The sequence below is a fragment of the Onychomys torridus genome, chromosome 1 (assembly GCF_903995425.1).
Source record: "Onychomys torridus chromosome 1, mOncTor1.1, whole genome shotgun sequence".
NCBI classification, from domain to species: Eukaryota; Metazoa; Chordata; class Mammalia; order Rodentia; family Cricetidae; genus Onychomys; species Onychomys torridus.
In genome coordinates, this window is record NC_050443.1 from 18,674,348 (window position 1) to 18,691,784 (window position 17,437).

Here is a 17,437-nt window from a genome sequence, read left to right on the forward strand (position 1 = left end):
AGACACCGGAAATAGAGTGGCCATGAAAGGTGAAATGGTCTAGTCATTCTAGTGTTACTTCGCTGGCGGTTCCGCGAGGTGGTTTGGAACTTTTCCATCCGGAACTCTTTGGCGTTCATGGGCGGAAGTCGCGGCCCTGGCGTGCGGTTTGCAGAGCTCTCTGAGGTGCAGCCTGAGGTGAGTGGCTGCGGGGCAGGGCGGACGCTGCTGCTGAGCGCTGGTTTGTGCAGATTGACCGCTGAGGCGGCTGCAGGGGGATGCGGTGGGTAAGGTGGGGGTCGTCGGTTCGTTTTCATCCCGTTCTAGCGGGTCTTCCGCGTCCTGTGTGTTTTGTCACCTCCCAGTGGGCTCTCCTTTGGGATTTCACACCGCCGTCCGTGCAAGTTGTCCTGTGAGGAGGATCGGGGCAGGACTCGGGGAGTGGGCGCTGCAGGAGCCGGTCCTGGGTGGGAGCCTGGGGCTTAGGACGAGGACCTTGAGGTGGCTTGGGACCCACTCAGGCCATGACTGGCGTAGAAGTCATCTCGGGCAGCGATGTAACCTGGGGCGGTGTAGGGTGCTTGTGAGGGCCACTCTGGTTGTCGTGTTTGAGTAGCCAGTGAGTGTACTGCTGGACCGTGTTGTACTGCATGAAGAGAAACAAACCGGTCAGGTGTACCAAAATAGAAAGTGCCAGACTAAGATGTCTCTCTGTTCGCCTCTCCCTGCTCCGTCCCGTCTTCCTCCCTCTTCCCTTCTCGTGTCTGCCTGCCTGTCTGTCTGTCTTGGGCGGGGGGCACGCTTTGCATCCTGTCTGGTATCTAAGCTGCTGAGCTCAGAGACTTCTCTCTAAGGTCTGTAAAAGTAAGGAATTTCCTTTTTTGTGTGCTGTTGTTGGATCTGCTTTACCAGTTCCTCCCGCTGTAGGTGGCTAGCATTATTGAAGGAAATGACCATGAATATTAAAAATAAATTCTTCCACCGGTGGTGGCACACGCCTTTAATCCCAGCACTCCGGAGATAAAGGCAAGCGGATCTATGTGAGTTCGAGGCCAGCTAGGTCTACAGAGCGAGATCCAGGACAGCCAGAGCCTCGAGCTACATAATAGACCCCCATCTCAAACACACACACACACACACACACACACACACACACACACACACACACACCCCAGTATGTTATTCCTTCCTGGAAGCATTTTTTGGGGGAGTACTAAGGCAGTAATGAGGAGGCAGTTTGTAACCTGGCATGCAGTCCATACCCCACTGGTTGGAGGTTACTGGAACTTATCTGTGTCAGTGGCTGTATTCTGGTGGAGAGGGGACATCTCGTGAACAGAAGTGCTTAGTGAGGAGAGGTCCTGGTGCATTTTCTTATGTTTTATTTCATTTATTTATCTATTTATTTATTTGGAGCTGAGGATCGAACCCAGGGCCTTGCGCTTGCTAGGCAAGCGCTCTATCACTGAGCTAAATCCCCCAACCCTTTCTTAGGTTTTTTTGGGCGCATGCGTGTGTGTGTGTGTGTGTGTGTGTGTGTGTGTGTGTGTGTGTGTGGGGGGGGGGGGCGGGGGGTGGGTAAGGGTTGGGTGAGTGAATTTTTCATGATGTGGCTGTGTGTAGACAGAGAAATGTCTAGAAACTAAGACTAGAATCAGAATTGGCTCTCATCCTGAGCTCTCTGGGCTACAGGAAGCAGAAATGCTGTTTTTAGATGCTGACTACAGAAGAGACTACATAGAATATGGTGGTCAGTGTGTTCCTTAGAATCAAACCAGCTTGAATCTCTGCCACTGTTCTTCTATTTAGTGACCTATGAGCAAATTAAACAGAATACTGGTGTTTACTATGTGTTGCTGAAAGGGTTGTTTGAAATGAAATCAAAATTAAGTCTGCAGCTTACTCAGTTTTGGTTGGTATTTACTACCTTTCAGGCAGGTGCTGAGGGCCTAGTGGGCCCTTTCTGGTATGGCATTCTGGATCCTTATAATAAGTCCTCATTTTGTAAACAACTAGGTTAGCATATTGTTTTTCTCCTAGTTAATATGTGAGCGCTGCAAGTGTGTCCTTCCTTCCAAACTGATGGTTTTAAACTTTTTTTTTTGTTGTTGTTCTTTTCTTTTGTTGTTTGATTTATAATCCGGACTAATAACGAGCAGGGCTTTTATGTATCCTCTTCAGTGCCTTCATGTGATCTTCCATGTGGGCCCTCACCACTTCATGGTCTGATATTGGGTCATTGTCTTTTAGGGATTTTCAGTGTCTCAGAGCTCCTGGGACCCCTGAAGTCATTCAGGATTCCCTGCTGTACCACAGCTAGCCTTGCTTCAGCATTTGTGACTCTTGAGGAATTTGTATTTACTACCAAGAAACATCAAGACTAGAAGATCAGAGGAGACATGGCTGCTGATACAAATTTCCTACACCAGATCCAACCATTGGGTGCAGAGGTGCAGCATGGGTCATGTGAGGTAAGCAGGAGTGACTTCATACTTGCTTCTTCTGGACTTGAGGGCAGACACAAGAAGCTGCAGACCCTGTGTTACCCATTTCTGAGATGATCTTTAATCTAGTTAAGAGTGGACTGTGTGTATCCCACATCAATTTACTACCCCTCACCCCCCTTGCCCTCCCTTTTGTTGGATATAGGGTCTTACTGTGTATGTGGGGCTGGCCTGGAACTTACCAGGCTGCTATCACACTCAACACCTTTTTTGCCTCAGCCTCTCCAGTGCTGAGATTACAGGCCTACACCACTATAGATATTGTTTCATCAATTTTTTTGGGGGGGTGGGGTGGGGCTTTGAGACAGGGTTTCTCTGTGTAGCTTTGAGCCTTTCCTGGAACTCATTTGGTAGCCCAGGCTGGCCTCGAACTCACAGAGATCCGCCTGGCTCTGCCTCCCGAGTGCTGGGATTAAAGGCGTGTGCCACCACCGCCCAGCCTCAATTTTTTTTTTTTTTAAATGACAAGCTCTTCCCTCTTGAATTCTCGTTTTTTATATTTGTTCGTCTTCCACATCTTGCTATCCTCAGTTCTTAAAGATTGCTTGCTACTACGCCCATCCCTGTAAGAATTGGTGCATCTGGGATGGAAGGTACCATTTTGTCAGTTGTTCATCTCATGAGTAAAAGAATTTTAAAATAGACTCAGAAGGAAGCCCCAGGATGACTTATATTAGAGTTTTAGGGAAAACAGAACAAGCTAACAAGGCAGGTATCCTGAAACTCCTGTAGTTGCAGGGAGGAGAGAGATGGAGAACAGGAGAGAGAAACAAGCCATCTACTTTGGCAATGAAGCCAGCAGTGGCAGTAGGAAGAGGCAGCTGTGGGTGATTGGTGTTTTCAGAGACACTCAGGAAACCTAGTATACCAGAGAAAGCATGCTTAGTAGGCTTTGGGCCAGGATCTGAAAAAGAGAAGGAAAAGTTAGTTTCTTGTGGGAGAGCTCAGAAAAGCCTGCTAGCCTAACAGTGAAGATCTATAAGTACTTTTCTGAGGGAGGAGACGGATTAGGGTCATAAATATTCCTCCCAGTCTTTAGCGTTTCTAGAGATGAATCTGCTTTCCTGGTGAACATCTGCCCAAGTTGCCAGGAGTTGGATTAGTTCTTCCATGAGGGGACATTAGTTTGTAAAGTTCCAATCTTTGGAGCTGATCATAATGTCCTATTTCCACCTTGGTCTGGAGGTAAAGCTGAGATTTCATTCTTTTGACCAGGAGCAAGTAGCTTTCCCTTAACAGACCTTAGCAAAGCCCTGCCACCTTTTTGTGTGGTGCTTTAAATCCTAAGGAGGGCAGTTGGGTTGGTCTGCCTTCTAGTGTTACTGGGAAGGTAGTGTTTTAAGTTGACCTTGAAGGAAAGGGTCAGTCTCCAGCCTCCTGGACTGTTCATCTCAATACCCAACTGGACGCTATTCTTAGCAGATCCATCTTCCCTGCTACTTGGATAGCTGTGTACGGTGCAGCTCCAGCTGCCTGTTTGTATGTACAGTTTTGTCTGATGCACAACTGTTTGTTTTTCTTTCTGATGAGTAACATTATAGGTTAGAGATTCATTGTGCTAATAATTTCTCTGAATGTTTCTATGTCCTGTTCATGAAGTTACCAGTAGCAGACAGACAGCAGCAGGAGCAGCAGTTGCTCACTTGCTGCTTCCTGTGTCCCAGGCACAGTGCTAATCCTCACAGGAGGCTCCTGAGCTGATGCTGTTGTCTCATTTTTAAAGAAGAGAAACTGAGGCACAGATGACACAGCCAGCTAAACTCATATGTTGAAGCAGCTGCCAGCCTGGGGTTCAAGCTTGCAGTGTGCTCCAGGGTCTGGCTGCCGGTTCATTCCCTGCTTCCCGTAAGGAAACTTTTGGTGATTTTCTGACTTCATGGCCAGGCTTATGTCTTGGTACTCCATACTCTGCATTGTCCTGTTATCTCCCTACACTGTCATCTGAGTGTTCTTTTCTTCTCATGTATCCAGGTCCCTTGGTCCCCAAAGTCCTGTGGGTTTCTCTTCCAGTTCATAGCTGCTCTGATTTTTTTGTGGTGTACCTTGCAGGAGTTCCTGGGATGGGTGTGTAAGTAAGGGTACAGTGAAAACTACCAAACTAGACTCCTCCATGGGTAGAAGGGTTTATAGAGGAGCAAACTGAAGGAGAGAGGTATGGGAAAAAAGCAAACAGATTTTATGTCAGCAGGGTTGATATAAGGAATTGACCAGGACCTTAGTTGACCTTTGAGGGAAGATAGATTAAGGATGGTTCTAGTGAACGGATACTCACATTTAGACTTCTGTTTACCCAGACAAATGCCTTCTGTTTAGGACATTGCCCCTGGGTCTGCCATTTGGGAGGTGCAGGGGGCCACTGCTTTGGATAATGATGGATAAATTCTTGAGCTGTGCATGTGTGAGAAGCAAAATAAATACCACAGATTGCGGTGTTCAGATGAGGAATCTGTAAGAGTTTGTGTGCATGTATTTGAACATGTCATGGAAATGCTGTTTCGCTATTTATTGCATTTATCTATGGCTGAGTTTACCTGTACCTGGAAATCTCTTTGCACTTGCTAAAACCTTCTATTGCTTATTCCTATCCCAAATATGTTTTTCCCACTATCCACATGTTATATATTTGAGACAAGGTCTCCCTGGCTGGGCTGGAACTCACTATGTAGTCCAGCTTGGCCTTGAATTCATAGAAGTTTACCTGCCTTTACCTCCCAAGTGCTGGGATTAAGTTGTGTGCCAACATGTCCATCTAGTTTTCCATTTTAAAACATTTTCTTTATTTTTTATTATTTCTGTGTGTGGTGTCTGTATGTGTTTATGATTATGTGATTGCCTTTGTGTGGGCATGGAAGTCAGAAGACACTTTGAATTAGTTTTCTCTTTCTACCTGTATGTAGGTTCTAGTAATGAAACTCAGGTGGTCAGGCTTTACCTACTGAGCCATCTCACCAGGTCCAGTTACTGTTATTTATTGAATGAAAAATAAAATAAAAGGAGGAAGACACAACTACTCCTAAAGTATTGTAGAAATAAAAGAGAAAGCAGGCAGAGGAGAGAGTCCAGGCTGCACTTGGCAGGCTGATTAGAGCAGACCATGAGAATAGCAAGAGAGGCACTGGGGGCCTGGGCAACGAGGCCAAGAGAGCTGCAGAGCCCAAACGGTTGGGTTATGTGGGGTTCTGGCTGTGGGGAGGGAAGCGGAAGCCCAGACCCTGGGAGGCTGAGGTTTAGAGTAGGGGCAGAGTGGGAAGTGCTTCCAGGAGCCACAGTACTGAGGAATGCTAGGAGAGCTAGCCAGTGTCTGCTTTGATATGGTAGGCAGGCACCTCTCTGAGCTTTCTGTCTGTCCCAGGTTTCTTTGAGACCTAAGGATTATTTGTTATTTAGTTCTCACTATGTATCCCTGGCTGCACTGGATTTGCCATGTAGACCAGGCTGCCCTTAAACTCTCAGTAATTTGCCTACTTCTCCTTTCCACATTAAGGGTGTGTTCTACCGTACTTGGCTATTTAAAGCTTTTAAAAAATATTTATTTATGTGTTTGTGCCTGGAAGAGTTCACACACACTGTGTGCAAGCAGGTGCCTGAGATGGCCAGAGAGGATATAGAATCCACTGGAACTAGAGTTACAGGCAGTTGTGAACCACCATTTGGATGCTGGGAACTGAACCTAGGTCCTTTGCAAGACAGCTGTCTCTCAGTACTATTTATTTTTAATGTGCTGCTTTTATTCTTTTGTTAATTTTTAAATACATTATTTCTTTGTATGTGCATGTGTCACAAAATGTAGATGTCAGAGGACAACTTGTGGGAATCATCTCTCTCTACACTGTGGGTCCTGGGGATCAAATTTCCATCGTCAGTCTTGATGGAGGTGCCTTTAATCTGCTGAGCCCTCTTTTAGCTCAGTTACTGTTCTTTTGTAAAGGAATTTTAGGTTGCTAAAGGAATTTTAGGTTAGCAGCTAAGAACGTTCACTTCTCTAGCAGAGGAACCAGGTTCGGTTCCTAGACAGCTCACAACTGTCTGTAACTCTGGTTCTGGGGGCATCCAATAGCCTTTTCTGACCTTTGTGCATACTGCACACACAGGTACATAAGCCTGCATACACAAAATTAAAAAAATATCATGTTTTTAAAAAATGTAATTTTAAGAACCTTTTATTGTTTGATTAATGGCATGTAGTCCTGTTCTTGCAATTTGTGATATTTTGAAATGTGGCTTTTCCAGATGGATTGATGAGTTGGAAAAACAAAGCTTTCTGTGTTGTTTTACTTTATCCTGTGCAGTATCTTCCATCCCTCTATTGTCTGGGTCTCACTAGCATGATCCTTAGCCACTTCTGGCCCCTTCCCCAGTCACTCACTGTCCAGTCTCAAAGCCCTGCCTCTCCTCAGTGTACGTTCCCTCCTCATGGGAGAGACAAGGCACAGATCGACACAAGTTTCTCCTTTTGAGACAAGGTCTCAGTAGCCTTTGCTGGGCCAGGACTTGCTCTGTAGCCCAGGCTGGCCTTGAAGTTACAGAAATCCGACTACCTCTATCTCCCAAGTGCCTGGACTAACTTCTTGTAAAAGCTTTTTTCCACATAATATTGAATGAGCAAGAGACTTGCTTGTGTAGTAAAGGAAACCGGAAAAACTAGGCTTCCTCAGTTGAGTGGGAAATGCATGTGTAATTGCTATGGCTCCCTCCACTGGAATGTCTAAAATTAGCCACACCAAAAATACAAAATGTAGATGTGCTTATGTCCCAAAGGAAGCTGAGGAACACTGTTGGTGCCACTGCTGAGAGTGTCAATAGGTCAAGCCAGTTTGGAAAACTGCAGACTTTTGTGAACTGTGCATTGTCTGACACCCAGCATTCCTGCTGTTTGCGTAAGTGCAGCAAGGTAGAGCTGTGCAGGTTCAGTCATTGTATTGATCATTGCCAAGCAGCTCACTGGAAGCAGGGCATTTGTTTGTGGATAGTTTAATTTGTATGTCTATAGATATGTGGCTGAGATTACGTAGTGGTGTCCATTTACCTATTTGGTCATTGTTCTTTCTCTTCCTTACTCCTAGTCTTCTGTGGTTCTTGATAGGGTCTTACATAGCCCAGACTGGCCTCAGACCGCCTGGGTAGTCAGCACTTGTCTTGAACTCCTAATCCTCCTCACTCCACCTTCTAAGCTCTGGAATTGCAAGCATATACCATCACACCTGGCTTGTTTTCTTTCTTTGTTTTTTGTTGCTGTTTGCTTGTTGTTTTAGTGTTTTTAAGGAACTTTGCTTCTGATTTTCCTTTATGGTATCTTTTTTCACTTATATTTTTATTGTTTACATTATTTTGCTGTTCATTTTTGTTCTTGTAGCTGTGTTTTATATTTATACTGTTAAATATTATTTTTTTCCTTTTTGTAAACTTTTTCTTTTTTTTTTTTTAAAGAAAGGGTCTTAGTTGACCAAGATGGTCTTCAACTAGCTATATAACTGAGTCTGGCCCTGAACTCTGTTTTGTTTTGTTCGAGTCAAGGTCTTCCCATGCTTTTCCCAATTATTAAGACTTCAAAGTCCTAGCAGATTGGTTATCTGGTGTGGCTCTGCTGCCTAGTTGCTCATGCTCATCATCTCAGTATGTTGTCATTCATATATATATATATATATATATATATATATATATATATATATATTGTTTTTTGTTTTGTTTTTTGAGACAGTGTTTCTCTGTGTAGCTTTGTGCCTTTCCTGGAACTCACTTGGTAGTCCAGGCTGGCCTCGAACTCACAGAGATCCGCCTGGCTCTGCCTCCCGAGTGCTGGGATTAAAGGCATGCACCACCACCACCCGGTGTCATATATTCTTAAAGTCCCATTTATGAAGTTTCCAGTCTCATGAATTGATTATCTGTCAAAGGTAGATGTGAATTTGCGGAGTGCATGCATTCTTGGGAGGCTTGTTTTGGTTTTGAGGAAAGATTTCTCTATGTTGCCCTGGCTGGCCTGAAACTTACTATGTAGACCTGGCTGGCCTCGAACTCTCAGAGATCCACCTGCCAACTGCCTTGGCAGTGCTGAAATTAAAAGTGTCACTAAGCATGGCTGTTCAGGTTTCTCTCCACAGGAGGCAGCACTTTTTAATAAATTGTTGAATGCTCCAAGGGAAACTTCTCAAAGTTATATAATCAATTGACATTTTCTCCATTAGACATTTCAATGGACTATTACTGGAATTATTCATTATAGTTACAGTTATATGTCTGACATGTCAGTGTAAAGAATTTTAATACAAAATATTTTTCACATGGAAGAATGGTGGGTTTTTCTGTTTGCCAGTGTGACTAGTGTCAGCCTGGAAGAAGAGCTATCAAAAGTACTCCCAGTTCCAGAAGGAAATAGCCATGTGTCCAGTTACACATGTGGGATCCTGTTGTATTAAGATTTTCACACATAAGTAAAAGTAGAATGAATTGTATCTCTAGCTGGGCAGTGGTAGTGCACACCTTTAATCCCAGCACTCAGGAGTCAGAGGCAGGTGGATCTCTGTGAGTTTGAGGCCAACCTAGTCTACAGAGCAAGATCCAGGACAGGCACCAAAACTACACAGAGAAACCCTGTCTCCAAAAAAAAAAAAAAAAGGATCTCTAACCCCTTCTTTGAGTAATTATCAGCATAGGTCCCATCCTATTTCATCCTCTTTTTCATTGCTAGGTTATTTATAACCCAATTATCAGAGCCTATACTTTCCTCTGTGTGTTGGCATTTATCTCTGAGATGTTAACCTTTTTACATAACCATAAGTCCTTCTTAACATCATCTGTTCCTGGTCATACTTCCATATATAGAGTCTTCCTTTCGAGGTCCAGCCAGTGTCCACATATCCAGCCTAACTAAAAAGTATTTTAGCCAAGCGGTGGTGGTATACGCCTTTAATCCCAGCACTCGGGAGGCAGAGCCAGGCAGATCTCTGTGAGTTTGAGGCCAGCCTGGGCTACCAAGTGAGTTCCAGGAAAGGCACAAAGCTACACAGGGAAACCCTGTCTCAAAAAACCTAAATAAATAAATAAATAAATAAATAAATAAATAAATAAATAAATAAAATTTTAGTTTCTTTTAACTTTTCTCCCCCAATTTAATCATTTCTTGAACTTTGGGTTATCCTTTTAGATTGTGACAAATTCTAGATTTGGCTAAATTGCTTTTTGATGCTGTCATTTAACATGAACTCCCATCCTTATATTTCTGGTAAGCTGGTATTTAAATCTGAACATGTGAGGTCTAGTATGATGGTGACACATGGCATGTAGCTGTTATTGGCCAAGGGAGACTCAGAGCAACATTGTGGGCTGTGTAATTTGAAGAGTGTACCATGGGATTATTAAATTTTATATGTATGATGAATGTTTTGCTTGCATGTATGTGTAAAGTGTGTGTGCCTGGTGCTTTTGGAGACTAGAAAAGAGCATCAGATCCTCTGGTACTGGAGTTATAGCTGGTTGTGAGCTACCATGTAGGTGCTGGGAATTGAACCCAGATACTCTGCAAGAGCAGCAAGTGTTCTAAACTGCTAAGTCACATCTCTAATTTCATTTACCCCCATCTTATATAGTCCAATATCTCATGCCCAGAGAATGTTCTTGTCTATTATTAAGACAGGTTTTCTCACATTAATTAAGTTAATAATTAACATTGACCATCACAAGCTCTACTGAGTTGACTTATAGAACTGGTTTCAAGAGGTATTCATATAAACTGAAGTTGGAGTTTGAAGCCAAGGACCGTAGAGACACCTAAAACTTGTGGGAGCTTCGGAAGAGGGAGTCAGGTTTACATTTATTAGCAGTAGCTATATGTAAGAGTTTGTGTTTTCTTTTTTATAAATCACCTGTTCAAATGATGTAATCTGTGTCTGTGGTTGGTGTATTAAAAATATTTTTGTGTGTGGATTCTTTTCCTAGGTGGAATTAAGAGTTTTAGTGGGGGTTGGGGATTTAGCTCAGTGGTAGAGTGCTTGCCTAGCAAGCACGAGGCCCTGGGTTCTGTCCTCAGCTCTGGCCAAAAAAAAAAAAAAAAAAAAAGAGTTTTAGGAAGTGCATTGTACAGGTGTACAGAGAGAAAGAAGTGTCAATAAGATAAAATGCGGGTGTATTCCCTACTTTTCTCCTCACCTGGACAAAATACTTGATAGAAACACCTTGAGAAAATATTACACAGGGGCAGGAGGATGACTGCGGTGTTGTTCGGCCATCCTGATTTACATAGCAAGTTCTGGGCCAGTTAGTTCAAGGCCAGTCAGGCTGCAGAATGAGGCTCTGTTTGAAGAGAGGAAGAGGAAGAAAGAGAATATGCTGATTTTTGTATTAGGGACCAGGTACTGGGGGGCTTTGTTTTCATAGCTATTCAGTAAGCAGCCACAGTATAACTAAGAAGTCCCTATTGCAAAAAGGAAGTTCTTTTGGGGTGATTACTTCTGCTTCAGGGTACAGCTTCAAAAGGGAAAATTAAGGGCAAGGACAATAACCAGTCTTTGTGCTTTCATCTTTGAAGGGAGTTGGGATAGTTTAGATGGGCACTCCTTGAGTAGTATGTGCTAATATGCAGAGGTAGGTAGATGACCCAAAGTCAAGGAGACAGACATAGAATGAAATCAGAGATGCCAGGCTTTTCTCTGGTATTTAGTTCCCAAGCAAGGAGCTAATACTTTTAGCAAAGTAGCTTTTAAATGCCTGTTTCATGATGTTGAATCCAGTGTATCCAGCATAACTATAAGCTGGAATATTGTTGCTTAGTCAATGTTGTGCTGTGTACTAAGAGTATTAAAAATAATCCTTTTCTAACATACTTAAAAAATGTGATTGTGTATGACGGATGGCAGGATTGATTGCTTTATAAGTGTTCTCTATCCCCCCCAAATTAATAGAAAGTAGATATTTTATGGGAAATGCAGTGAAATGTCATTAAAAACCTAACCTTATATATAACTTTTCCATTTTCAAATGATGAGTCATTCACAGTGAACTGTGGTTCATTATTACAGAAGTGGATGTCCTTTGAGGATGTGACGGTGAACTTCAGCCAGGAGGAGTGGCAGCAGCTGAACTCTGCCCAGAGACGCCTGTACCAGGACGTGATGCTGGAGATCTACAGCCACCTCTTGGCAGTGGGTGAGCACAGCTGGTCTGGGGGTCCAGGATGAGCTCCATTAAGGATTTCCTTCCTTCCCTTTACAGAGTATGCTGGGGTATCAGAAGTCACTCTCTCTCTCTCTCTCTCTCTCTTTTTCTTTCTCTCTCTCTCTTTTTCTTTCTCTCTCTGTATATGTATGTGTACTTGCTTCATTTGCCCTGATGCTTCATATTTTGTGTGTGTGTGTTTGTGTGTGTACCTACAAGTATTAATTATACACAATAGAAAATGTTGACTTGGTTTTACTAACGAGGCAGTACAAAGCTTCACTGGATCATCTCTGAGACAAGAAACTACCCAAAATCCAATATCTTTCTTTCTGATTCACAGGGTATCCCATTCCCAGCCCCGGAGTCATCTTTAGGATGGAAAAAGGAAAGGAGGCACAAGCAGGAAAGGCTGAACTTCCAGGCCAGCACTGTCAAGGTGAGCCACTGCTTCCCAGGTCGGGTAGATTTCATGGGGCCTTTGTCAGTTTGTCTCCCCAAGTCCTTTAGGTCGTTTTCTCCTTGGAGTTTTATGGTTAATTCTGCAATCCATTTATTATTAATGTGAGGCAATGTGAGACTTTCTGAAAGGTGAGTTTGTTGGTACAAGCTTGTCTGACCATGGATATGAATGAACCTAAGTGGGCTAACTCAGCCATTTTCTAATAATAATGACCAGTTATACTCCCATGTGTAAATGCACAAGAATTTTTATTTGCACATCTTGTTTATAAACATCTGACATTGGCCAAGTTGGTTAATATATTGCCCAAGTAATAGAGAAAGAATTGGTTGTGATTTATGTGTTCTAACAACTGACTTCTGAATTAGTATATTGTCTTTGGGTTCTTATTATTCTTTATATTGTATCTGTTTTTGCTTTCCCTGTTGATCTCTGAATTCATTGGTTTTTCCTTCCTTTGTTGGTTCATCTTTTTCCCTTAGTTGTGACGCCTTAGGCTTAGTGTTCGGTATGTTCCTCTTCTCCTTCTGTGATAGGTTTGCCTCAAAGGCTCTGTTCATTCTGAATATGCAGTACTCATTGTTATATTATGATGAATTTCTTAATCCCTGACCTTATAATCTCTCCTGCCTTGTTTAGATATATGAGAACATTCCTGTAAGATGGTTCCCTTCCTTCATTTTGGGAGATCAGAAATTGGGATCTACCTCATTCAAGTCAGAAAGTCTTTTTTTGTCTGGTTAATCACCTTTTCTCTTCTGGGCTTCTGAACTATTTTCTCTTGGTGCTATAATTTATTTTATTATTTTGGAATCCCTACCCATTTTCTTTTTGAATGCACAAGTTATTTTCTTAATCCCATTGGCATCAGTATAGACCATCTCCTTTTGTTATTTGTTTGTTTTGTGGTATTTTATTTATTTTTTGGTTAGTATTGTTGTTTTTCAAGCAGGTCTCTATGTAGCCCTGGCTGTCCTGGAACTCACTTTGTAGATCAGGCTGTCTTGTACACACAGAGATCCACCTGCCTCTGCCTCCTGAGTGCTGGGATTAAAGGCCTGTGCCGCCATGTCTGTGTCTTTCTTACTTAGTTTAAGTTTTCCTTGTGTGAATTATGGATTCCACTTACGACACATGATCAGTCAATGCTACTGATAGATTTTATTGCAACAAATGTTGCTATTTTGCTTTTTGATACCTTTTGATGCAAACATGCAGTTAATTTCTATTATATAGGATTCAGAAACTTTCTGATGTTCTTATCATGTTTATATATTTCCATCTTAAAAATACAGCTGACTAGTTTATATGCCTCATTATCTGATCCATTGTTATCATAATTATATTATTGTCTGCTAAGTAGGTGACCTCCATTGTATACAGTTATTGATTAACTTGTTTCTGCTAATTATTATCATCATCAGCATCATTAGTACCTGATTTAGGCATTTATGTTCAGTCTCAGTCCCTCTGTATGATTCATTTTTCATCTTAGTCACTCTGTTTATTCTTTCATCTGTTTCTGTTTTTAGAAAAATCAGGAATTGACACCTCACCACAGACAGTATCTGAGAAAGCTTCAGTTCATAGTGATATGGCAAGTGAAGTCACAAGAGATGGTTCATGGTGTTCCCCTTTACAAGAACTACAGCAGGATGCTGATATAGCAAAGAGAGATAAACAAAACCAGTTTCTACCCTTGCCTCCTGGTACTCTCCTCAAGAAAACTCTGAGTACAAATAGTGGTCATAAATACCAAAATCCTGGGGAAATCATTCCTTTGGGATCCTACCTCATTTCTACACAAGAAAATCTTCCACGATATTGCTTACTTCCAAAATGTTTGGAGCTAAACCTAGGAGCAAATGGTCGAAATGAAAGCAGTGTCACAGAACAGCTTATTAACATTGTTGCATCTAGTCAGCTCCTGATACAAGGCTCTTGTAATGCTAACTGTGTGGTTACTCCTGGAGGAGAAGAATCATGCAGAAGTACTGAGAATGGAGATGTTCTCAGCCATAAACAACCACCTATACATGAAAACCATTCTCAGGAGAAAGCAGATCCAGGTTCTCAGTGTGGGGAGGTACTTTATGCCATATCTGTGCACAAACCTGAGATCACTCTCACTCTGGACAGACCTATTGTTTCTTACAATGGAGGGAAGGCCTTCCTTTATGTGTCGGACTCATCAAATTATCCATTTCAGCTGAAGGTGGATCATCTAGGTCCCACTGGAGGGGAGCTTTACAAATGTAGCAGTTGTGAGAAATCCTTTTGTACTGAGGCTGCACTCCAAGAGCATGAGCAAATTCACACAGAAGAGAAACCATTTGTATGTACACTGTGTGGAAAAGCCTTCAGAGATAGGTCAGCTTTCTATGAACATGAATTGATTCACAAGAATCACACGCCTTTTATCTGTGACAAATGTGGGAAGGCCTTCTTACGTAAGTCAGAGTTGACATCCCATAAACAAAGTCACAATGGAGAGAAGCCTTACAAATGCAATGACTGTGGAAAATCCTTTAAATTTCCATCTCAACTGAAGGTGCATCATCAAAGTCACACAGGTGAGAAGCCTTATGAATGCCGTGAGTGTGGAAAGTCATTCAGTAAAACAGCCAAACTCAAGGTGCATCAACGGATTCATACAGGGGAGAAGCCTTATGTGTGTTCTCAGTGTGGAAAGGCCTTCAATCAGAAATCAATACTAGACAGGCATGAAAAACTTCACCCTGGGGAGAAGCCTTATAAATGCAGTGACTGTGGGAAGTCATTTAATTATCCATCCCAACTGAAGGTGCATTGCCATAGTCACACAGGGGAGAAGCCTTATAAATGCCATGAGTGTGGGAAATCGTTTAATTTTCCATGTGAACTGAAGGTGCATTATCAGAATCACACGGGAGAGAAGCCTTACAAATGCCGTGAATGTTGGAAACTGTTCAGTAAAATGTCCCAACTGAAGGCACACTATCGAGTTCACACCGGAGAGAGACCTTATAAATGCAGCCATTGTGGAAAAGCCTTCTCTACTAAGGAACAAGTCCAAGAGCATGAGCGAATCCACACAGGAGAGAAACCCTTTGTGTGCACTGAATGTGGAAAAGCCTTCAGTAGCAGGTCATCTTTTCGTAAACATCAGTTAATTCACACTAAAGAAAAGCCTTTTGTCTCTCAGAAATGCGAGACAGGCCTCCAGGAGTCTGCTTTGACACCCCATCAGCAGCTTCATATTGGGGAGAAGCCTTACAAATGCCCTGACTGTGGGAAGTTGTTTAATTATCCATCCCAACTGAAATCCCATTATCAAATCCACACAGGAGAGAAGCCTTGCAAATGTCTTGATTGTGGGAAATCATTTAGTAAAACATCTCAACTGAAGGCACATTCTCGAATTCACACAGGAGAGAGGCCTTATGTGTGTTCTGTGTGTGGAAAGGCCTTCAAACAATTGTCAACATTGAGCAGACATGAAAAAATTCACCTTGTTGAGAAGCCTTACAAATGCAATTTCTGTGGGAAATCATTTTGTTCTCCATCTGAACTGAAGGTGCATCTTCTCATTCATACAGGAGAGAGACCTTACAAATGCAGCAACTGTTGGAAAGCCTTTTGTACTAAGGTCCAACTCCAAGAGCATGAGCGAATTCACACAGGAGAGAGACCTTATGTATGCACTCACTGTGGGAAAACCTTTAGAAGCAGGTCAGTTTTTTCTAAGCATAAGTTGATTCACAGGAAGGAAACACCTTTTGTCTGTGAGAGATGTGGGAAAGTGTTCTTACAGAAGTTAGAGTTGACATCTCATCTACAAACTCACATTGAGGACAAGCCTTAGGAATGTCAAGGCTGGAATGGAAAATGGTTTACTCAGATACACCAACTGAGGGTATACTGTCGAATTCACATGGTGAAGAAGCCTTCCAAATGTAGTATCTGTGGGAAAGTCTTGGCTTCTAATGCCCAACTCTGACAGCATGAACAAATGAATTCACCCAGGAAAGAGACCCTGTTTGTGCTCTGAATGTGGAAAAATCTTGAGTAGCAGGTTAACTATATAGATATCATATGTCTCATACTAGGGTGAGACCTTTGTTTCTCACAATGTGGGTCAGATTTTGCATCTCATGGAGGAACTCACATTGAAGAGTTTTTGGAATGCCATGATTGGGAAATCATTACTACATCACAGATCAGTCCCATCATTAGTTCATAGGTAGGGATGACCTATGTGTATTCTAACAGAATTACATGACTCATACCAGTCAGTTTTTACAGGTGCAGTTTTACATTACAGGGTTTACTGAGAAATGAGTTCCTAGCTTATTAGTGTATTCCAAAATGAAATTTATTTCTTTATCTAATTGAAGTTCATTTTATGTGTGATCTAATTGCACATCACCTGATTAATATTACAGAAAACAAATCTAGTTATGCATTGATTGTTTAGACATAACAAACATGCATGAGGAAAGTGAGTCACACATTAACTAATAATGATAAGCACACTTATTTATATTTGTCTTGTTAAACATGAATTTCATTTCAGGTTGACATTGATTAATTTCAGAAGTGTTTTTGTAGAATGTGATATAAAATATATTTTACCAAACTTAGAAAGTTTATGGGAAATTAAGTCAGTGATATTCCCATTTGCTGTGGGAGTCTAGTAAAACCCTTAAGTACCAGCCATGAGAATAGTAGGGTGATTTTGTAAGTGGGCATGTGTACACATGTGCCTGTATTTGGTCAGTGCCTGTATGGACTTGTATGTATTCCCACAATTTTGTGAGGTTTTATAGAATTAACTGCATACTAGAAGATGGTAGTTTATTATTAAAAAGTACATTCATTTATTTTGTATATATTTATGTACATGTGCTGCTAGGTATATGTGGCTGTCAGGAGATCAGTGAATTGGTGAGAATTAGTAATCTCACACCATGTGTATCCTGGGGATTGAACTTGGATTGCCAGGCTTGGTGACCATCACTGTTACCATTGAGCCATCTTGCTTGTCCTGTAGCTATTTTTTTTTTTTTTTTAATTTTTATTAACGGTCTCTATCTTGAGCTTACACCATCAATAATTAATACTTTTTTATTATATGGATGTACTTTGAATAAATGAGTTCTAGGGCATTCACTGTTGATGTTGCTTTTTTCTTTTGTGGTTAGCTCTGGTCTGTTCAGCTTTTTCTTTCTATGTGTAACGTGTGTGGTGATATTGGAACCAACCATTCAGTCTATATTTCATATTTTTAAAAGTTATTTGAGTGTGAGTGCTGGTATTTGTGAGCTATTTGCACATATGTAGAGGTCAGAGGACAACTTCC

The 17,437-nt window shown here is 41.9% G+C and overlaps 2 protein-coding genes across 2 annotated transcripts in view; one reads left to right on the plus strand and one right to left on the minus strand.

The window, feature by feature from the left end:
- LOC118591933 (sialic acid-binding Ig-like lectin 5) overlaps window positions 1-296 on the minus strand; it is a 50,632-nt gene extending 50,336 nt beyond the window's left edge. The window contains 1 exon segment of the mRNA XM_036200392.1: window positions 59-296. Coding sequence (XP_036056285.1) covers window positions 59-296 — 238 coding nt within the window.
- LOC118584088 (zinc finger protein 431-like) lies at window positions 13-17,102 on the plus strand. Its single transcript, XM_036188062.1, has 5 exons — window positions 13-177; window positions 2,230-2,450; window positions 11,498-11,624; window positions 11,977-12,072; window positions 13,629-17,102. The coding sequence occupies exons 2-5, from the start codon at window positions 2,379-2,381 to the stop codon at window positions 15,938-15,940; spliced, it is 2,607 nt and encodes an 868-aa protein (XP_036043955.1). The 5' UTR covers window positions 13-177; window positions 2,230-2,378; the 3' UTR covers window positions 15,941-17,102.
- The last annotated feature ends 335 nt before the right edge of the window (window positions 17,103-17,437 follow it).